We start from the raw sequence: 23,415 nt of genomic DNA, 5'->3' as shown, positions 1-23,415 counted from the left end.
TGGCGGCAAATAGGAAGAGCAGTTCAGCTGGACATGACCGTGAGGGGTGAAGAACCTTGGTCAGTATTGGTGGACAGTCTTGAAGAGCTCTGAGGAGATCAGAATCTAATCAAAGTCACTTACCTGATACTTACTCTCATGGAACAGCTTATGAAACGGAATACGAGAGAAGAAAGTGACAAGATTATAAGAGGTTAGACAGGAGGTAAGGATGCTGAGAGAAAGATGATACAAGTAGGGACAAAAAAGAAAAGATTTTCAAAAACTCAAAAGGAACAGTGGTAAGACAGAGCCACAAATAGAAGTACTGGTTAACACTTAAAGAGGCCTGAAGTTCACTCAAGACAGTAGGATTTAGTAGGAAACAGAAAGTAAATACGGCTGACAATTATGATTGACCAGCCCTGGGAGACGATGCAGGTAGACTCGTAAGTTCAGCTTTGCCATGATTCATTTTAGGTTAAAAACCAAAATTAAACATGCAGCCAAAATTCAGAAACATCCAATGGGTAGCTGGAAAAATCACAGTATTACACAGCATTTCTAATCAGCAAAAATGCATCTTTAAGTGGCAAGCAATTAAAACGTGAAATAGGCTCAAGATGGATTTAGGATGTATTAATATTAATGAGTATTAATATTAACTAAGATCATGCATCCGGTCCCATCACTTCATGGCAAATAGATGGGGAAACAATAGAAACAGTGACAGACTTTATTTTGGGGGGCTCCAAAATTACTGCAGATGGTGACTGCAGCCACAAAATTAAAAGACGCTGCTCCTTGGAAGGAAAGTTATGACAAACCTAGACAGCATATTCAAAAGCAGAGACATTATTTTGCCAACAAAGGTCCGTCTAGTCAAAAGTATGGTTTTTCCAGTAGTCATGTATGGATGTGAGAGTTGGACTATAAAGAAAGTTGAGCACCGAAGAATTGATGGTTTTGAACTGTCATGTTGGAAAAGACTCTTGAGAGTCCCTTGGACTTCAAGGAGATCCAACCAGTCCATCCTAAAGGAGATCAGTCCTGAATATTCATTGGAAGGACTGATCCTGAAGCTGAAACTCCAATACTTTGGCCACCTGATGTGAAGAACTGACTCATAGGAAAAGACCCTGATGCTGGGAAAGATTGAAGGCAGGAGAAGGGGACAACAGAGGATGAGATGGTTGGACGGCATCACCAACTCAATAGACATGAGTTTGAGTAAACTCTGGGAGCTGGTGATGGACAGCTCAGCCTGGTGTGCTGTAGTCCATGGGGTCACAAAGAGTCAGACATGACAGAGCGATTGAACTGAACTGAATATTAATGATTAATAATATATTTTTATGAACCAAAAGTGGGAGTTATTTGAGCTTTAAGTTCAATATGTAAAGATGATCTTATACAGAATAACTACCAAATTTTTCCACACAAAAAAAGAACAAGTATGTCTCTTAAGACACAGAATATAGGCATATGGATCCTTATTCTGACTTCAGATAATATTTCACAGGTTTATTTTGTCATATTAATTAATTATAACACTACTTTATGTTCTATGAATTACAGTTTTAGCTTTTATTCAAATCCTTACTGACAAATCCCCATGTTTTCCTGACTGATGTAACACATAAAAACAATCATGAATTAGTCAAAGGAAATTGGGACATTTTAATACAATCAAATGGTTACTTTAAATAAAAAAAGACTTACCACATTTTCCTTCATCTTTCTTAGCTTTTCATCTATCTCTCTCAACCGATTCTGTTGATCCCGTTGTTCTTTGGTGTTTTGAAGAACCTTTTCTCCTGGAGCTACTTCTGTATTTCTATCATCACCATTAAGGTCAGGTTTCTAATTAAAAAAAAAAAAATTCATACACAGGCTGAAACTGTACCATCACACATTTTTCCAGAGTAACTGAGCCTTGAAGGTTGGCTTTGCTTCTCATACAATATTTCTACTCTTCAAAATAATACTTAGAAATAATTTTCTAATGTCTTCCTATTTGGGGGGGAAAGGTCCAACTGTACATCAAACAAGAGGTGGTTGTGCAACAATGAGAAGAGAATTGGGCTTCTCAAAGTCAGGAGTTTTGAACTCTGGCTTTTCCTGGTTCCTGACTAAGATGGCCTTAGGGGAATCAAAAAACCTCTCTGAGCTTTAATTTCATCATCTGCAAAATGATAATAACTTTAAGATCTAGCCCCAAAGTTATCACAGTACATCACATGCATGCAGAAATCTTAATAACTAACAAATACAGGCTGAAGATATCCTTTGAAAAGAATAAACATTATGTAATGGAAGTATGGCAACCCACTCCAGTACTCTTGCCTGGAAAATTCCATAGACTGAGGAGCCTGGTAGGCTATAGTCCTTGGGGTCGCAAACAGTCGGACACGACTGAGCTACTTCACTTAATGGAAGTATCTCATTAGGCTTCAGTACTATCAGCAATATTTGAATTGACAGAACCATATTCTCCCAAAATTAGTATTATTTCTAGATCATTAAAATGGATATTTCTTGACAGAAATCTGGTCTTGTATCTATAACTAAACTTCCTACATCTCCCCCACAGATTTCCTACTCTGTATTGTCATGAGGTAACAGGCAAAAATGACATTTTTTAAGTTGCCTTAGGCAGAATCTGCCCACATTCTCACTCCTTAAATAGAGTTGGTCACCATTTCACTTTCAATGCCTTTTTCAATGCCTTTTTCATCAAGGCCTTTCTCTCTTCCTCACTGCCTCCTCATCATTCACTTGAACTAGTAGTTTTCAGACTCCGGTGTGCTTCAGGGTCGCCTCCAGAGCCCATGAAAACATTCAAAGGCTCAGGCTCCACCCTGGAGACTCTGACTCAATAGATAAGAACTAGGGACACCTGAAGAAACAACTGCTCAAAAATTTGAGAACTACTGACTTAAAGGACAAAGTCCTCACTCCTTCATGGCTTTTTAGGCTCATCTCTTGTTGCTTGGGTCTCAGACTCAAAACTTCAGGGATATTGCCCACTGCTAGTTCTCCACTCTCAATGCCTCTTCCTTCCAACTCCTCATAGAGACTCCTAATTTTCTGAGCTCAGCACAAACATATTTCCCTAAAAAATATCTCCTGACACACCCAGTAAAGGCAATTTCTTCCCCCCTCATGCCACATGTTCCCTCACTGCACTCACTACACTGTCCCTGCCCAGACAGGGATCGTGACTGGTCCCACCCTGTGTCCCTGAACCCAACACAAACCTGAAGCTGATCAGCACTGCCAACAGACTGTAATTTCAGTTCTCAGAACTCTGATCACACCAATGTCTTAATGAAATTCATATTGCATAAAGCTCTAATGAAGAGACTATTAAAAGAGTATCTCAATTTCACGAAGTGACTCTCTTACATCTTATTTCCCCCAAAGGGGACTCACTTCTGGTAGCTCTAGAAGCATCCACTGAGTAAATTACAAGCGACAAGATCTTTAAGAAGGAAACCTAATGTTAAGGAGGAGTTTGTAATAGCTGGTACCAAGGTCTCCCTGCAGCTCTATGCATCCAGCATTTTATGGCCCACTTTGAAGTTAAGATACACAATGTCTCCATCTGTTTGAGCTGCTATTATAGAATACCACAGATAGGGTGGCTTATAAACAACAGACATGTATTTCTGACAGTTTTGGAGGTGTGGAAGTCTAAGATCAAGGTGTTGGCAAATTTCATATCTAGAGAAGGCCTGCTTCCTACTTCCTAAATGGCCATCTTCTGGCTACATCCTCACATAATAAAAGGGACACAGAAGCTCTTTGGGTCTCTTTTATAAAGGCACTAACCCTATTCACCCCATGACCAAATTACTCCAAAGGCCTCCCCTCAAAATACAGTCACACTAGGGATTAGATTTCAACATATGGATTTGGTGTGTACATAGTCAGTCTATAGAATATAATGACCTGAAAAACACCCAAACTGGATTTCATTTTTAAATAGAAAAAATATCTTTTAAAGGACATTATTTTTTAAAAAATCTACAACCGTGATTTTCTAAAAATCATTGGATAGGCTAAAAAAGAAAAACAGAAAAAAAACTGTAAAGCAGACTTCATCAATATTTTTAAACTTTACTTATCCAAAGCCACCACTAAGAAAATAGACAAACCACAGGCTGAGAGAAAAATATGACACATAAATATGACACAGGATTTGCATCCAATATATACAAGGAATTCACACAATTCAATAAAAACAAGAATCAATTATTTTTTAGAATCTAGTTTTAAAATGACTTGAACAGATACTTCATAAAAAAAGATAACATAAATGACAAATAAGCACATGAAAAAATCCTCAACATCATTAAGTCATCAGAGAAATGCAAATTAAAGTCCCAATGAGGTCATTACATAGCCGCTGCTGCTGCTGCTGCTGCTAAGTTGCTTCAGTCGTGTCCGACTCTGCGTGACCCCATAGACGGCACCCACCAGGCTCCGCTGTCCCTGGGATTCTCCAGGCAAGAACACTGGAGTGGGTTGCCATTTCCTTCTCCAATGCATGAAAGTGAAAAGTGAAAGTGAAGTCGCTCAGTCGTGTCCGACTCTTAGCGATCCCATGGACTGCAGCCTACCAGGCTCCTCCATCCATGGGATTTTCCAGGCAAGAGTACTGGAGTGGGTTGCCATTGCCTTCTCTGACATAGCCACTAGAACAGGACAAAAGAAAAAGTTTGTTAAAATTAAACATTGGAGAGGTATGGAGCAAGCAAACTCTCACACGTTGTTGGTATCAGTATATAATGACACAAACATTTTAAGAACTGCTTGACAGTTTCTTAAAAAATTAAAATTAAAAAAAAAATTTAAATGCTTGTCTAATCCTATGACTCAACAATTCCACTCCTGTGTCTCCATCTAAGAGAAATGAAAATGATGACTAAAACTTTGAACATGAATATTCAGAGCAGCTTCATGCACTTAGTCAAATGCCTACTAATAAGACCAGAATGATAAACCATAATGAACATTTGATGTAAGCTGGGACACTCACTCTTTCTCCCTGACCTCTGTCTTGTGGTTAGGTTTAGTCAATGTTGAGAAGGAGTGTTAGAAGGTTGGAGGGCAGCAAGAAAAAGAGTTTGGGGTATTCTCCCCTTCCACTCCCTGCTTTGCCACTATGATTTGGGCAGTAATATATCCCTGACATGCCCATTAAGGGGATTTTCTTAGATTCAACTGAATATTCATGTTCAAAAGCAAACAGAGGGCACACTTGGAGCCAGTCAGTTCAGAAAGATGGGCATGCGTGCTCAGCTGCTTAGTCATGTCCAACTCTTTTCAACCCTATGGACTATAGCCCACCAGGCTCCTCTATCCACGAGATTCTCCAGGCAAGAATACTGGAGTAGGTTGCCATTTGTTCCTCCAGGGGATCTTTCCAACCCAGGAATTGAATCCATGTCTCTAGCATCTCCTGCATTGGCGGCCAGATTCTTTACACTGAGCCACCTGGGAAGCCCCAGCTCAGAAGGCTATAGGACAGGAAACACAGTGTCAGGTATCCCTGGCCAATGGGAGTTTTTGCTGCAGTCCACATCATAACAATATAGGTACAAGGGGCAAGGAAGCCACCCTGGCTTAAATATTTCATATCCAATAGAAGCCTCATCTGTTGAAATTACTCCACAGGTACATTATCTGGGTCTCAGCAAGGGACATTCCCAGCCACAAGAATCACTGCATTTATGGCTTCCCCTTCAGGTCTCTATAATTCTTCCAATCCAGAGGTCATTTTTAGCATAAGCAAAGTTGCCCCCTATCATTGTTGACATTCCAACTTTCATCAGATTGCCACAGAAACAGCTCAAATTGTCATGCTGAAGAGGGAGGAGTTGGTTAATCCTCTGCTCATGCCCAATATGATTACAATTTTGGATGGCAGATTCTTCTACCACAACTCTAGCCTCCCCAAGTTCCAGTACAATTTTTCTTTTCCCTAACCCCTGGTGCTAGTCCCTGAGTATCCCAGCATCCCTTATTGACTCCTTTCTTTTAATCTATGAATAGTTCTTTCATTTCATTATCTTCAAAATCCAACCTGGGTCAATTTCTGTTCCTTGCCCAGAACTCTGTGTATGTATGTGTGTATGTGCACACACTTGTTGAGAAATAGACTGGAAGGAAATTTAGCTTGATGGTAAATGGTAAGGTAAGGTAAAAATCTTGATTTTACCTTGTTTTTCTTAGACGCTTCTGTATTTCCTGAATTTTCTACAGTAAACCTATAGTGATTTCATATGCATAAAAATTATTTTTTATTTTTAAGAAAACAAAACATTACCAAGCCTATCTTCATTCTGCCTTGACAACATGACTCTCTGTACCAAAACATACTGGTCTCAAGGTTAGATTTTAGCTGAGTTCTGCAAGTCACTTTTTCTTTCCTGGTCTCAACTTCTTCTGAGAAAGTTTCTTCCAGTTCTGAAAGCTGAGTCTGCAATTCACCACAATTAAAGCCAAGGATATATAATATCTTTCCTCAGTCTTTGTCTCTGATAGCATAACCATATAGTACAAATATTTGAAAGACAGCATGTGATGAAAGCAGAGGCCAAGAAAAGGTAATCATCTGTTCTGGCAAAGATTGCATACTGGTATATTCAAGAAGCTCTGTGGTGCCAGGAGAGGTTCTGTTGTCACATCCAAGTGCCAATCAGTACCGTCTGTTTTCCTGATCATCAGAAAGATCTTGATTTCCTCTGGGTGAAAGTTTTTAGCAGATTTTCTGACCATGCATATTGTTTCTCTATTTCTTGAGTCATACAGAAATGCCTTTATTCAGTTAAAGTAAAATTCAGTTCCATAAAAATTCAGCTCTCTATAATATGCACAGAACATCTAAGGAGCCACAAGAATAGAACAGATCATGAGGTCAAGATATTTGCCGATTTGACTAATTGATTGCCTAGGGATTGTAAGTTCATGCTTAGAAAAATATCTGTGATGTTGACTGAGCCAACAGGGGTCTTTGAAGCTAAGTAAACCCATTTCTAAAAGCCAAATACAGAGGAAATTACTCACGCCTTCATAAGTTATCTGATATGAAAATAAGGCATTGAGTTAAGGGCCAGAAAAATACAAACCTGCCTAAACAAAGCCATCTTGCCCTGTGTTTTCAAGCTAATGGTATGCTTTTCCACAGGCTACTGCTATTTCCTGTCATCAGATGGATTTTTGCCTGGCAGTACTAAAACTAAAGAAAAATATCTTTTAGCCAGATTGTTTTTATCATTTTAAAATACTTCCATGAAATGAAAGAAATCTTGAGGCTTAGCATAGAAAAACCAAGAAATATAAATATAAACTTCAAAGTAATCTGTAAAACACAGGTAGCAAGAATTCCACAGATTTAATTGGGAACGTTTGCCACGTGGCGCAGTGGTAAAGAATCTGCCTGCCAATACAGGAGACACAAGAGATGCGGGTTCGATCCCTGGGTCGGGAAGATCCCCTGGAGGAGGGACCAAAAGGAGCCTGGCAGACTATGGTCCGTGGGGGTCACAAAGAGTCTGAATGACCAAGCTTGCACGTGCACATGTTTGCCAGGTTAGAGGCAAGGATGTCTGAATTAACTTCCTGTTTATTCCTCAATCCACAAACCCATGCTCTCATGGCATACTTCTATATTATTTTTTAATGAACATATGGTCAATAAGATTTCTGTGCTTGTGACTAACATACCTAAAAAAACTCCTCAGTTCCTGACCTTGATCAGCATGTTAAGTAATTTGAGGTCAAGTGAACAGCATGGCCATTATTGGAACTCTGCAAGTTCCTGGACTCAATAATAAAACATCTTTTAAGATTACACATCAAACCATGTTTTATATTTCCTCAAGGTTAGCTAACATTGAAACAGAAAGAGATCGAAAAACAGTTAAATGCTGGTCAAAATTTTCTTGGCAATAGAAGAGGTAAATACAGCTACAATTTTCCTCAATCAAATGTTTGTTAATATTTGTTGGTCTTATCAAAATCATATACAACTGAATCAACAGTTTAAGAACAAGAAAATAAATCGAGTTGAGGAAAACCTTTATAGTCAATTAAACTAGCTGACTTAAGAACAAAGAAATTCCTCATACGTCAATGACAGCCATTTCTGAACATTCTCTCCCAACCAGGAAAACAAAATCTAATGATGAACTGGAATGCTAGATTTAATAAGACTGATTGCATGAGAGATGAATAAATTACACTTCTTTACAAGAGCCAAACTGAATAGAATTTATTATTGAATGCAGTTGCTAAGGACTTAAACTGAGTGCTTACATAACACCTATATCTTGGATATTTCTGGAGAAAGCTGGAATGTAACACAGCTGCAAATAAGAAATACAGTAACTAAATTATAGAACATCACTCAATTTTATGGTGGGATTTACAGTACGTGGAAAGAAATAACTGATTTGTTGGAGGTTAGGGGATGGATACAAAAAGGTATGCACAGTTAAACCGCAGATCCTAAGGAAAAAAATTGCTTCAATTAGTTCTCTTTTGCTATGATGAATGAAAGTAAAAAGCAGATGTAAAACTGCAACCACATGATATTACTCACATTACAGCAACAGCAGCCATTCTTTCTTCTGAAAGTGACCACAAGCTTTGTTTTACACTAAAGAAATCAGACATGTGAAAGCCAAATGCTGCTTTTAAAACATCTCCATGAAGCTAACAGCAAGGGCACCTACATGAGAACATTGTAATCAGCAAACTCATAAGGCAGAGATTCTCATCTGCCCCTTTCACAACAACCAATACTTCCTTCATCTCAGAGTCACCTCTCTGCTGCTGCTAAGTCACTTCAGTCGTGTCCAACTCTGTGTGACCCCATAGACGGCAGCCCACCAGGCTCCCCCATCCCTGGGACTCTCCAGGCAAGAACACTGGAGTGGGTTGCCATTTCCTTCTCCAATGCATGAAAGTGAAAAGTGAAAGTGAAGTCGCTCAGTCGTGTCTGACTCTTCGCGACCCCAGGGACTGCAGCCCACCAGGCTCCTCCATCCATGAGATTTTTCAGGCAAGAGTACTGGAGTGGGGTGCCATCGCCTTCTCCAACTCTCTGGAGCCCCTCAAATTATTGATTCATCCTGGGCTTATGTGCCTACCAGTTTAGCATCTTATTGTTGCCACAGTCAGGTAAGTCAGAAACCCTGCGTGTTTCAACTTGTTTGGGAACTTATTTTCTTGATTAAAATTTTAAAACTTTCAAATGAATTTTTAAAATATCACTCCTTATTAAAATACCACTCCTTCATCAAACTTTCCTTTCCCTGTGTTCCCCAAGCATATGTTTTCCATACTTCTCATAAGATAAGTTCCCATACTGTGGTACTTCTTTCACTGAATGGTCAGCCCACTGCACAAATTGGTCTATGTTTATATGTCCTATCCTCTAGTACCCTACAAGCTGCTTTAAGGTCAGAAGTAAAGCCACATACTAATCTGGATACTCAACTTCCACCACCACGTCATCTCTCATGAAATAACAGGCATTCAAAGACGTTTTGATGGCCTGGGCAGGGGCTGGGCAAGTTACTTAAATGCAAGAAGTAGGCCCATGTTTTGTAGGCAACACAATATGGCGTGATGGATGGTGTAGCAAATTGGAGAACTTGTGCTTCATGGAAAGCAGCAGTTGCTACTCAGCTCAGTCCTATACTTTGTCAATCAGTGCTTCAAGCCTAATGTTGCCAGATTTTCTAATCTTTCAAAAGAAACTAGAAATCTGGACTTTTTATATGAGTTCACCCATTTTCACCAGTTCTCAACCTCATGCTATGTGATGGTGGCCTTCTCCAGGGACTCTGACCTCCTCTACCTCACTCACTGGTTTCTCTTCCTCCTCCTATCCCTCACTTGAAATGAACTCTCTTGATATTCCTTACGGATGAGCTTTCTCTCTCTCCTCTGAACCAGCAAAGCACTTTGCTCACAGCCCTCTATTGTTCTTACCTATGATGTCTTGTACCACAGTTATCTATATATATTCTGTGCCTCTCACAAGGCAATAAGTTTCTTAAGTCACTTATTACATTAATAATAACATCTTTTGGGGTCAGACACTGTGCTAAGTATTTTACACATATTAACTTATAACTCACCTACACTTTAAAAGAACCCTCAGGAATAATATTATCATTACTATTTTACAGATGAAGAAACTGAGGTTTAAAGTGCTTCTAATTAACACCCAAGTCCTCAGAGCCAGTAAGTGGAAGAGCCAGAACCTGAAATAAGGCTTTCTCACTCCACAGTTCTATATGTGCCTGACTCATCTTTAAACGCTCTACAATTCCTTGCATACAGTGAGCACTTGATTAACATTTGTTTAATTGATTGTTGAAAATAGAAATTTATATTCCACTTAAAAGACATTTTTTTCTTAAGGAACATGGAGAAAAATTACTGATGAGTTAATGGTTTGCAGAAAGCTTAAAAAACCATGACTGTGCGTTATGAATATTTGTGTTCAGCAATAGATTGGAGGCCATTCATCAACTGAATAGATATGCAGGGTTTATCCTGAGATACTTTTCAGTGTATTATTCAAAGAGAATTCCAATCCAAAAATAATATCCGTAAAGTAATCTGCCATGCTAGCATTTCTAGCCTGAAAATTCAATGTGCAATACTGGTTTTAGTTAGAAATGAGGAAATGCCAACAGGAGATTTAATAAAAGCTCAAAAGATTTTTTTTTTTTTTTTGCATACAAGGAGCATTAATTACCTCCTTTCAATAACTAGGATGTCACATTTCTGTTTCTGCATCCAGTAGGAGTCCCAAAATGCAGTTTTATCTTTTCTCTAAATATAGTTTGTTTCACATAAAAATATATAATATCAGTATGTTACAACTAAGTAATGTACTGGTTTTCCCTTTTATTATTTTTTAAATATTTTGTTTAAATCATAAATGCTAACTTTGAAATGTGATTTAGATGACAATGACAGCATCTGATCATTGTCATCTAACAAATTTCTAAATTCTAAGTTTCTCTTTCAAGAATAACATTTGATGATTGTGAAAAAGACATTTTCTGTATTTTGGACCATTATCCAGCTTTGAGATCTCAGCAGCCTTTGAAATCTAACAACAATAACAACAACAAAAATCAGCTATAACAGAGAAAGAACAAAGAATATCCCTGAACAATTTTATTCCCCTGTCCTGGCTTCCTCCTTTTGGGAATGGGTACCCAGTAAACATAAATAAACTAGCAGCAAAAATGCTGATGTGTCAAAGTCCTGGGGTATATTTGGGTGAGGACAGAGATTCTATAGTTCTTAGAACTCTGCCCCTAGTCCAGAAAACAGTGGTTCCCACTACCACCACCGAGCTGTGTAAAGGGTTCAGAGGCAGCTGTGCCTGGTCCTTAGGAATGTAATTTAAGGAAGCTGTGATGACTCCATAAAGGTTCCCTCACAACCAAACTTTCTTGGGAGCATATTAACACTGCTCCCTTCCCTTAAGGTAGTTCAGCTGACCCAAATCCAGATCCCTAACCTTCAACTGACAGCTTGAAGAAAAGATTCACTATAAATAAGAATTATTACCTATAGACTACTGATATTATTTACATTTTTAAAAAAACAAGTAAAATCACATGCATCTAATATCGTAAGAAAATGATTTGGCGATATGTTTACAAAATTGATGGAGGATTAGTAGACTAACAAATGACCAGCCATTTTCTCTTCAGGCAAAATTACCACCCAACTGCAAACTAGATCCCACAAAATACTGACACCTAGGGCAGGAAAAGAATTTACTTTTCCAAAGATGCTGCCATTCTTCTGCTCTTCTTCACCTTCCACTAGCTACATAAAAGAATATCTGGGGGAACTATCAAGTGAAGAATCCTCACAGGATAGAGGTCATCAGCACGGCGAGCTTCGTTGTTTAGTCACTCAGTTGAGTCTGGCTCTTTGAGACCCCGTGGACTGTAGCCCAGCAGGCTCCTCTGTCCATGGGATTCTCCAGGCAAGAATACTGGAGTGGGTTGCCATTTCCTTCTCCAGGGGATCTTCCTGACCCAAGGATTGAACCCACATCTCCTACAAGTCTCCTGTACTGCAGGCAGCTTTCTTTACCACTGAGCCACAGGGAAACCCATATGGTGAGCTTCACTGCTTGTTAAATTAAAGGAGCTAGAAGAATGTGGCAGAGTAAGGGACAGGTGACTATCATTGCTAACTCTTAGAACCAAGGAACAGACAGAAATAAAGCTCTCAAAGGAATGAGTACTGCATTGATTCTCTTCCCTCTCCTCTCCTCTGTTCATAATCAAGAATTAGCTTAAGTCATAAAGATATTAAAATAAATATTTCCTCAGTAACCCCATCCTAGCAAATTATCAACTGAAAGAACAATGAACAGAAAGTCAGCCAGGGAAAATACACACTGCTGTGGAAATCACTATCACTACAGTTATAGTCATGGGAAAAGCAACTGGGAAGAAATCTCTTTAGTTAACAAGAAGATTGTCAAACGATGTGAACTAGCGTAGGTACATACAAACCTGAAATCTATAGGCTCTTGAATCAAATATACCTTATCATTCTGATGTTCTGGTCTTGGAGAAGAGCTGAAAATTGTTGGGTAGGTGGCAGAAAGTTCTTGGAGTTTTGTATCAATTTCAGCAAGCTGCTGATGCTGGGTGACTGCAAGCGTGTATCCTTCTCCTGGGACCAGCCAGCCACACTGACCTCCCTAAAAGGAAACAAGGGTCACCAGGTCATTCTCACACTACATTTTTCCCAAAATATACCTTTCAAACAGCCACATCAATGCTCCTCACAAAAACAAATAAAAATTTTAAATTAAAAAAATAGAATTAACTTGGGATAGTACAAGAAAAAATTAAATAGTTTAAGGTTTCATTATCTGCCAACTCTGCATATTCTTATATTTTGCAGGGTTTTCCCACTATGGAATAAATCTCTTAGCCTCAAAGTCTGAGTCTCATAATATCCATATTTCTCCACTCTGGAAAAGTGGTTTGTTGAATAGGAAGAAATCATGTTTACACTATAGTGGACATGTTATTTTCAAAATTTGTCCCTGAAAAGTAATTGAGTCTATAAACTCAGTTGTTTGGGTTTCAAGATCACAACTGGCCATTCAACCAACATTAGTTTCTCTTTTTTTAGTTTTGTAAATTAATTTTTATCAGAGTATAGTTGCTTTACAATGTTGTATTGTTTTCCACTGTACAGCAAAATGAATATATGTATATGTGTACTTTGGCCACCTCATGCAAAGAGTTGACTCATTGGAAAAGACGCTGATGCTGGGAGGGATTGGGGGCAGGAGGAGAAGGGGATGACAGAGGATGAGATGGCTGGATGGCATCACCAACTCGATGGACATGAGATTGAGTGAACTCCGGGAGTTGGTGATGGACAGAGAGGCCTGGTGTGCTGTGATTCATGGGGTCGCAAAGAGTTGGACACGACTGAGCAACTGAACTGAACTGAACTGAACTGATACCTATATCCCCCCCTTTGGATTTCCTTCCCATTCAGGTCACAACCGAGCATTAAGTAGAGTTCTTTGCTTTATATGGTATGTTCTCATTAGTTACCTATTTTATACATAGTATCAACAATGTATATGTGTCAATCTCAATTTTAGTTTCTTCACAGGTTAAAAGCCATTCATAATATTTCATTCAAAAATCCACTACTGGACATATGTATACCTATGGTTGATTCATGTTGATGTTTGGCAGAAAATAACAAAATTCTGTAAAGCAATTATCCTTCAATTAAAAAATAGATTAAAAAATTTTTTTAAATCCCCTACTGTGGGGAGGCCTTATACTGGGCACTAGTGATTCAATATGAATCTCACACATTCCTGCCTTTAGGAGTTCTCAGTCCCTTGACAGCAAAGATTTTAACAAGGTGTGAAAAGTATTGGTAAATCCAGGGCTCCACGGGGATCAGGGAGGGTCAACTAGCCTCTCTGAACAGGAAAGAGCAAGGAGAAAAAGTGTTTGGAGAAGGCTTCCTAAAGGAAATAATCAATCTTAGTAACATCTTAGAGAAACAACACAATTAGCTGTGCACTTTAAAACTGGAGCTGGTGAGGGTGAGATGGTAGGCAGAAAATCCAGTTAAGAAGCAAAAGCCACAATCTAAAAGAAAAGTGATGAGTGTCTGAACTTGGAACATTTCCTAGGAATGCAGAACACAGAACCAATTCCAGAGATACTTAGGAAGCAGAATGTACAGAATCTGGAAATAATTTGATGGAAGAATGAGGGAGGAGTATGAATCAAGAATAAAAACCAAATTTCTGATTTTTATCAACTAGGGGGATAGTGGTCATATGGATCAAAATAAGGAATATCCAGACACACAGTAGGTTTAAGGAGGCAAATGATAATGAATTCTGTTTGGGGCCTTTCAATATTCACAGATATCCCTAGGATATCCACAGATTATGTCAGATAGTTAAATATGTTTGTCTGAAGTTCAAGATAGAGACTTGGAAATAAGTATTTTGGACTCACCCATAATTCTATAGTGATTCAAACCCTCAGAGCATGGGAATGGGTGAGGTCACAAAGAGAAGCGTGAAGACAGAAGACCCATGAAGAACACTAACAACAAAGGGGCAGATGGAGGGCAAGGAAGCATGAGAATTTCATGCCCTTTGGTTTCATGACTCTAAAACCAGGGATCAATCCCTAAGTGGTAACCAGAAAAAGTACATGCAAAAACTTATGCAGAAAGACTTAACATGTGTCTCTCCCTGGCCCCAGCATCCTATCTCCGTTCCTGCTTCAGTGACACTAATACTGCATAAGCCTCTCTAGGGAACAGGTCCCCACCAGACACTCCTTCTCCCTACCCACTGACATCAAGAAGACAAGCAAATGAACTAGATTCAGTCAATTGGAAGTAAACACCCTGCCTGGACTTAGACTGTTGAGGGAGAGAGAGATTCAAAGATGCCAGGAAGGTGGGAAGAGATTAACCGTGACAGCAACAGCAGCGAGGAGCCAGTGTTGGAGCAGGGAAGGCAGCGGCAGTGCTCGCTAGCACGGGTGTCTGGCATCTGGCGGCTGCAGTGCAACCCTGAACCAGCCTGCTTCTGAGGAGTTTCTAGGGCCATTTTTCTGTCTATTTTTTCTGGCCATTTGCTTGATTTCTGCCTGGTTTACAAACTTGGTCCTTCAAACTTTCCACTGTACCTTTGAGGTACCCAAGTCTCCCAAAAAATTCATTTTCTCCCTTTTTTAACCAAAATTTGCCTCCATTTCTGGCAACCCAAAACACTGAATTTTTTTGCCATGTTACTTATAATAAAGGATAATTTCAAAAAGTCTGAAAATAGGGAGAAAGTGAGATTATACTATATCCATATAAGATATACTATAGCAATAAACATTTAAAATATACTTGCAAGTTGGCATATGAAAATTATACATAATTATAAAAAATTTAATTAGTCATAAATAAATTCTGATCTTTTTTCCTAAGTAAAAGTGATATAAATACTGTATGACCTAAGAGAAATAAGAATCTGACACACACACAAAATAAAAACTATGGAATCAATGATTAAATATTGGTTAATAAATTTTAAATTCTTGTTTGAATGGAATTCTTTTTAAATGACACTGAAGTAAAAGAAACTGTTCAACTAAGTGCAGCAGAAATTGAAATGTTTCATGTTTTATACTGTAACAGAAGGAAATTGTGTGTTGTTGTTCAGTCGCTCTGTCATGTCTGACTCTGCAACCCCATGGACTGCAGCACGCCAGACTTCCCTGTCCTTTACCATCTCCCAAAGTTTGATCAAAGATATGTCCATTGAGTTGGTGATGCCCTCCAACCATTTCATCCTCTGTTGTCCCCTTCTCCTCCTGCCTTCAATCTTTCCCAGCATCAGGGTCTTTTCTAATGAGTTGGCTCCTCTCATTAGCTGGCCAAAGTACTGCACCTTCAGCTTCAGCGTCAGTCCTTCCAATGAATATTCAGTGTTGATTTCCTTCAAGATTGACTGGTTTGATCTCTGTGCTATCCAAGGGGCCCTGAAGAGTCTTCTCCAGCACCACAGTCCAAAAGCATCAATTCTTCAGCGCTCAGCCTTTTTTATCATCCAGCACTTACATTGTACACGACTACTGGAAAAACCATAACTTTGACTATACGGACCTTTGTCAGCAAAGTAATGTCTCTGCTTTTCTAATTCACTGTCTAGGTTGGTCATAGCTTTTCTTTCAAGGAGTAAGCATCTTTTAATTTGATGGCTGCAGTCACCATCCACAGTGATTTTAGAGCCCAAGAAAATAAAGTTTGTCACTGTTTCCATTGTTTCCCCATCTATTTGTCATGAAGTGATGGATGCCATAATCTTCATTTTTTGAACATTGAGTTTTAAGCCAGCTTTTTCACTCTCCTCTTTCACCTTCATCAAGAGACTCTTTAGTTCCTCTTTGCTTTCTGCCTTAAGGGTGGTATCATCTGGGTATCTGTGGTTATTGATATTTCCCCTGGCAATCTTGATTCCAGCTTGCACTTCATCCAGCCCAGCATTTCGAATGATGTACTCTGCAAATAAATTAAATAAGCAGGGTGACAATATACAGACTTGATGTACTCCTTTCCCAATTTGGAACCAGTCCATTGTTCCACATCCGGTTCTAACTGTTGCTTCTTGACCTGCATACAGGTATGTAACATGTAGTAGATGATGTTGGAGAAGGCAATGGCACCCCACTGCAGTACTCTTGCCTGGAAAATCCCATGGACGGAGGAGCCTGGTAGGCTGCAGTCCATGGGGTCGCTAAGAGTCGGACACGCCTGAGCAAGTTCACTTTGACTTTTCACTTTCATGCATTGGAGGAGGAAATGGCAACCCACTCCAGTGTTCTTGCCTGGAGAATCCCAGGGACAGAGGAGCCTGGTGGGCTGCCGTCTGTGGGGTCGCACAGAGTCGGACACGACTGAAGTGACTTAGCAGCAGCAGCAGCAGATGATGTACGTGTTTCTGCCTACACTTGCAATGTGTAGGAATCTCGCCTCCCTAAGACAGAACCCAGAAAATGCTTTTCACCACCTGCTTTACAGCTAGGATTCAGGCCAGAATGAGGGTCTACAATCAGATTCACCCGTCTAGTATTGATTTAGATGTGAGGAATTTAAGATCTGATGCAAAACCCATTTTGCTGGGAAGGGTGACAGCAGAGGCTTCCGGCTTTGGGGAAAGTCATTAGTAGTTGTGAGTTCCCAACACAGGGAAAAATCTTTAACAAATTCAAAGTATCCTAGACAAATTGAAGAGAACATTACATCCATGCAATGAAACATGCCACTGTAAGGAACAACCAGCAGGCATGAGTTCTGAGGAATTCAAACATAATTACCATGTTAGTCATCTTTATGTTGGATTTGTCAGAGGTGAAGTGGCAGAGCACTCCAAAAGGACATACAGATACTTGAAAGAATACAGCAAATCCGAAGCATGGCAAGAAGTCTGGTACCGTTTCAGGAAACAATAGATAGATCAATCCCTTCCTCAAAGTGGCAGTCCCTTCCTGCCACATCCATGTCTTCCTCCTCTGATCTCTATTCCATCATGTGTCACCACCTATCCGGCATCATAGAATCTCCATATAAAATATCTCCCACATCAGATAATAAAAAAGGACACCTTCTCCTCAGAGGACTTGCAGAAAGAACTTTCAGCAAATATTAGTTTAAAAAATAATAATAACTGTAAAAATAGCAACAATCTCAAAAGAGGGCTGCACAAGCAAAGTAAGCAAAATAGAGATGTTTGAAATTCAACTCAGAAAACTGTAAAATGAATGTAGATGAGCAAAAGGACAAAAAGGATAAAGATTATAAGAAAAATACTTGAAGGCCTGGAGGAGAGATCCTGGAGGAGATTCTATACCCATGTATGGGCTTGGTACATAGACTGACCTGGTCCCCTTTTCCAATGTCCTCCTCCTTCACCTTTCTCTGCTAAAAAAACAAGAAGTAAAATCCTTGGATCCCCGGTCTTGACTGCACAGCTGTATGAAATGAATGACCATGTGCAGTCTTAGCTTGGCCGGTGAGGTGCAGGTGGAAGTCATGGGGAGACCACAGCTTCCCAAGCAAAAAGGCAAAGCTTCAGAGGTATCTCTTTTACCCTTTCCTTTCCCCCTTTCTTTCTGCCTGGAAAATTTACACATTATCTACAGATATAGCAGTCATCTTGCATGCTGAGAAACAAAAACACATTAAGACCATGAGTCAAGAAGATCAAAAGACACTAGCTACTTACACTTGGATTTCTTGTCACAAAAAAAAAAAAAAAGTAAGTTTCTTATTTAAGTCATGGTTTTTAAAGTTTTCTGTGACTTGCAGTTAATCCCATTCCCACCTGATACCCACTATATAGGAAGCCCAAAAGGAAAGAAAAAGAGATGACAGAAGAGAAGAAATAACAGAAGATAATTTTCTGAACAGATGAAAAAATTGAACCTTCATGTAAAAAGTGCCTACATACAAGATGCCATGCAAGAACAAAAATATTTTTAAAGATGTACACAAATAAGTTCTGACAAAATTGGCGAACTCAAAAATAAAGAGAAAAATCCTACAAGCTTCCAGAAAGGATTTTACATCTAGAATTTAGTTAACACCATTTAAAGCTACCATTTGAAGCCATCATTCAAGGGGGAGATATGGGCTTCCCTGGTAGCTCAGCAGTTAAAGCATCTGCCAGCAATGCAGGAGACCCGGGTTGGATCCCTGGGTTAGGAAGATCCCCTGGAGAAGGAAATGGCAACCCACTCCAGTATTCTTGCCTGGAGAATCCCATGGACAGAGGAGCCTGGTGGGCTACAGTCCACGGGGTCACAAAGAGTTGGACACGACTGAGAGACTTCACTTTCACTTTCACTTTTCAAGTGGGAGAAGAATTAATTTTTGAATATGCAAACACTCAAAAATTATCTACACACCATCATATTTAGGGGAATTCTTTTAATTCCAGAAAAATAACTCAGGAAAAATGATTTTGACCCCATGGACTGTAGCCCACCAGGCTCCTCTTTCCATGGGATTTTCCAGGCAAGAATATTGCAATGGGTTGCCATTTCCTCCTCCAGGGGATCTTCCTGACCCAGGGATCAAACTCACAACTCCTGCCTCTCCTCCACTGCAGCCAATTCTTTACCACTGAGCCATCAGAGAAGCCCCAATAAACAATTAGTTGAGTTTAAATACACAGGTAATACGGCGGTTTTAAAATGTGGCTACTGTTGAGAAAGATTCCTGAAATATAAGAAGCATACTATTTTTAAAAGGAAAACTTATAACATCCTGAAAAGGAAAACTTATAACATCCTGGAACTAAAATTCCAAGTGATTTCAATGCATTCTAGAGAAATGGGAGAAGAGGGAAATCAAAGCATACCAAAGATCCTGCCCTGTTAAGACGTAAGATTTTAGAAATTAATTAATTATTGAAGAACCTCTAGAAAGGAAAGCAGCCCACTGCCAACACTCTGATCCTAGTCCAGTGAGACCATTTTAGATTTCTGTCCAGGAGAAACTGAGCTGAGAAGACCTAACTTTCTAAGGTGACAGAACTGGAAAGTGACAGATCCTGCTTTCTAGCCAGTCTGCCAAAGCCAGCACTCAACCACTCTCCTAAACCACCTCCAGTGTCTGCAGATCCATTTTCCATTTCGCCAGAACACAGTGTCAGCTGTGAATACATAACCTGGAGGAATATACACCAGCCTTTCTTGGAGTGGGAATTATAGAGAATTGGTTTTTTTTTAATCTGAATTTCTAGTTTCTCTTGACAAATTGGAGGATCCAGGCAGCCCTGGGCAGGGATTTCTAGGCAGCAGCAGCCACTGACTGGCATACTGGCCCAGGTATTGCTGCACATGCACTGCTTTTTAGCCAGAGCTAAAACTGCCCTCTGAACCTACATGTCTTAGGCTGGGTTCCCTAGACCCAGAACCTGAGGCAGAGATTCCTGTTTAAGTGACTTAGCGGAAGAGTGCTTTCAGGATTAGAGGTGTGAGGAAAGCAGGCTAGGAACAAGGGAACAAAGCCAGACAAGGGTGTTGTCTCAGCTGAAGACCAACTGACCCCTGGGGAAGCTCTGGAGGACAAACTGCAGCACACAGCTCATCCTATTTCAAGGTGAGGAAACAAAGGGGCCGGGCGGGGTCGGGGGGGCGGGTGCCATCCTCTCCTGGACTGGTCAGCTCCCATTTGGCCCAGGACAATTCTCCAGAGAAGGAGTCACAGCAGGGGATGGATGCGCAGATGTGCTAGGTAAAAGGCTGCTCCAGGGTGTCAGCAGCAGTCACCGTATTATCTCTATTAAACACAGGAGAATAAAAATTAGATGACAGCGCTAAGAGTTTCAAGGAACACAGGACAATGTATTTCTTTGTGGAAGTAAGAATAGAGCTAGAAGTTTAGTATGCAAACAAGTGCAAATGCTGAGCCTGCGTTACTCACGTGACCTGCCCAGGCCCTGTAAATACTCACATTCACACCATGGATTCACTCCTCAGACTCAGCCTGTGCTTGCCCCAGACTCTTCAGGGAACTGAATACCCAACATTACCTGGACAGGAGCTGGATGGTGCTCTTAAGGATTACTAAAGATTACACTGAAATTATGTGGAATTGGTTTAGGGATAATAAGAAATGTCCAAAAAAAAGGATCCAGAGAAACATATCTCTATGTCATCAATGAGCAAGCCCGTCACATCACAGGCAGAGGGTATTATTGTGAAAACCAACGTGTAGGCCACTCTTATAATGCCATAAGAGAGTCAATAATGAATCAACAAGAATAAATTGGAAAATTTCGATAAAAATAAAATTGTAAAACAGGATTTTTTAAGTTAAAAATATTGCCTCATAATTTGAAAAATTACTGCAATTTTTGCTATTTGATCAACAATATGATTTTAAAAATAAAAATTAAGACATGTGGAGCCTGTAGAATATCAGAGTTTACTTACCTCAGAACTGGACAGCCCTGAATCACTATCGTCTAAGTCCTTCAAAAGTTCAACCAGCTTTTCCTTTTCTCTGTCAATCATAACCACAGGTTTTCCTGAATTCTTGGCCAACTACAGAATGTATGAAAAGAAAATATTAAATACTCAAAGCAACTCATAGTTCAGGAAAAATTAAAATGGAATCTGAGGCTTCTACAATACAGATTCACTAAGGCAAAATTTGTTATATTAGGCATTTTCATTTGCTGGGTAATTTTGTTTTATTCTAAATTTTGGAAGAGCTCCATTATCCAAGCAAAGATATTCAACCATCTCAACAAACATTTTATATAAAAAATAAAACATGGGCAGTTTGCAAACCTCTCTTTATATTAAATGTATCAAATGCAACATACTTGCTGAGACATTTGGGAGGAATCTTACCACTTTCTATGTGATATATATCCACTAAATGAAATGGCTTTTAAGTTTCAAGACTATCACATCAGGAGTTTAAATAGGATTCAGTTACTATTGATAAAAGGAAAAAGGAAAATCTATGGTGGAACTGCTATCTGTGTCAGCAAGAACTTGGATGTGGGGAAAACCCTACTGCTCTTGGAAAATTATACATTAAGTCAACAAACAATGAGCCAGTGCAAAAAGAGCAAGCTGGCAAAGGTTTCTTTCAGATCATAGGAACATGGAGCAAAAAGAGCAAGCTGGCAAAGGTTTCTTTCAGATCATAGGAACATGGAGCACATAAAAGTCAAGAGTCCCAGAGGCCAGTCCTGGCAGTGGCAGGCTGACCCATGAATCCAGTCTCCCTGGAAAAGACATGCTAATTGTGGAAAACATCAGGCTTGAACTATGAAGAATTACTTAACTCTCTCCTCTTAAAACATCACACTTATCAATGTAGCTTTCTAGTGACTTAACTGCCTGAGTGGCTTGCCATGAACCTTCTGTTCACCATACTTTTATTTCTTGCTATAAATTATTTCACATTCTGGTCAAATACAGGAGTCCTTGTGCCCTTGGTTAGTCTAAGTCTGCCTGGAGGACAAACCAAGTCAGACTGCACAGCCTTTAAAACCAAGTTAAGCCTCTATATCAGTGAGCTAATCAAAGCAAGAGACAAACAACAGGCTGCTCCAGGAGCTGGGAGAGGAGAGGCAGGGCCAGTAGGCAGACAACCAGTTGACCTCTCCACCTCTGCCAAGAGCATTTTCCACTCAAATTTCTAAATGCACCAACCATAAAATCAGTCCCATTACTTTAAAGAAAACCAATTTTATTAATATGCAATTTAAAATCTGGGAAACAGTATATAAAACTATTATTTAAATAAATGTTTTTCAAATTGCAGGAACCAGATTCATTTCTGGGCAATGAAACAAATGTATTAAGTTGCAGCTAGCAATTTTTAAGAGGGTAGGATGAGATAGAATAGGCTAGGATGGAGTGAAAATAGTGAAATTAAGCATTGGTTCATATAACTTCTCTTACAGTTATATAAATTGCTTCAATTACATATACATGTATCATGGTCAAAAAAAATTTTTTTTAAGACAACGAACATAGCTATCTCCATTTTTGCAACTCATTTAGTCCCACATTCTGGCTTCTAAATTTCTAGGTACATACCTCAATGTTTCGCTTAATAAAATCCTGGCTGTGTTTACCCCTGAGTTCAATCTTTTCTGTATTTGAGAAAGGTTTATTTTCTGCTTTGATCATTGACTCATTTCTTTCCACATCATAGGTAGAATCTAATAATAAAAAAGTTCAAAATTTTTTCAGAATTATAATTGTCCATTATGCCAGAATTTACCTTAAGCATATATTGAAACATATAAGAAATAAACACACGTAGAAAAGGTCCTAAATTTCAGATCAGAAACTTAAGACACACAAACATTTATTCTTAAAAAGATAAATGTGCTACCATAATTTACAATGAAGTTCTCATAAAACTTTTGTTATTATCATGTGTCAAACTTCTTGCTGTTGATTTCTTTGGAATCATGGGAGATATGAAAAGAACTTCAAGCAATATACATGAAGGAGAAATCGCTGATGTCATGAGAATTTTAACATGTATTTTATTTTAGTATTTATATGACATAAAACTTACTCTAAAGACTAGAACCATTACCTACTACTCACTGATTCGCTATCATCTTAGAAAAATAAACTTCTTGTTCAAACCTGTTTTTTAAGCCAGGTCGGGGCATAAGTGTTCTGGATGTCCCTCGTCCTATCTGCACAAACCCCTAAAGCCCATCTCAGTTTGTCAGTTTTTCTCAACCTTTGAAGAGCTTTGCATCAGCGTCAATTGTTCAGACCCTGAGTGCTCAAGACAAGAGCAAGAAAAATACTTGTGGCCTCTTATCCC

At 39.3% G+C, this 23,415-nt stretch overlaps 1 protein-coding gene across 22 annotated transcripts in view; it reads right to left on the bottom strand.

Moving 5' to 3' along the window:
- Positions 1 to 23,415, bottom strand: part of FSIP1 (fibrous sheath interacting protein 1) — a 210,666-nt gene that overhangs the window by 140,034 nt on the left and 47,217 nt on the right. For 19 of the 22 annotated variants that reach the window (XM_086321953.1, XM_086321952.1, XM_086321960.1 and 16 more), the window contains 4 exons: positions 22,665 to 22,789; positions 21,039 to 21,149; positions 12,587 to 12,745; positions 1,702 to 1,842 (listed from right to left, as the gene is read on the bottom strand). In XM_086321953.1, coding sequence (XP_086178079.1) covers positions 1,702 to 1,842; positions 12,587 to 12,745; positions 21,039 to 21,149; positions 22,665 to 22,789 — 536 coding nt within the window. Of the gene's footprint in view, positions 1 to 1,701; positions 1,843 to 4,081; positions 4,680 to 12,586; positions 12,746 to 20,148; positions 20,383 to 21,038; positions 21,150 to 22,664; positions 22,790 to 23,415 lie in introns of those variants that run through there. The other 3 variants (XR_015134956.1, XM_086321964.1, XM_086321965.1) reach the window with 3 other exon arrangements.

This window comes from Bos grunniens, chromosome 10, assembly GCF_055505025.1.
Source record: "Bos grunniens cultivar Pamir isolate PY7600 chromosome 10, Bosgru_T2T1.0, whole genome shotgun sequence".
NCBI lineage: Eukaryota > Metazoa > Chordata > Mammalia > Artiodactyla > Bovidae > Bos > Bos grunniens.
This window is presented reverse-complemented; position numbering and strand designations above follow the sequence as displayed.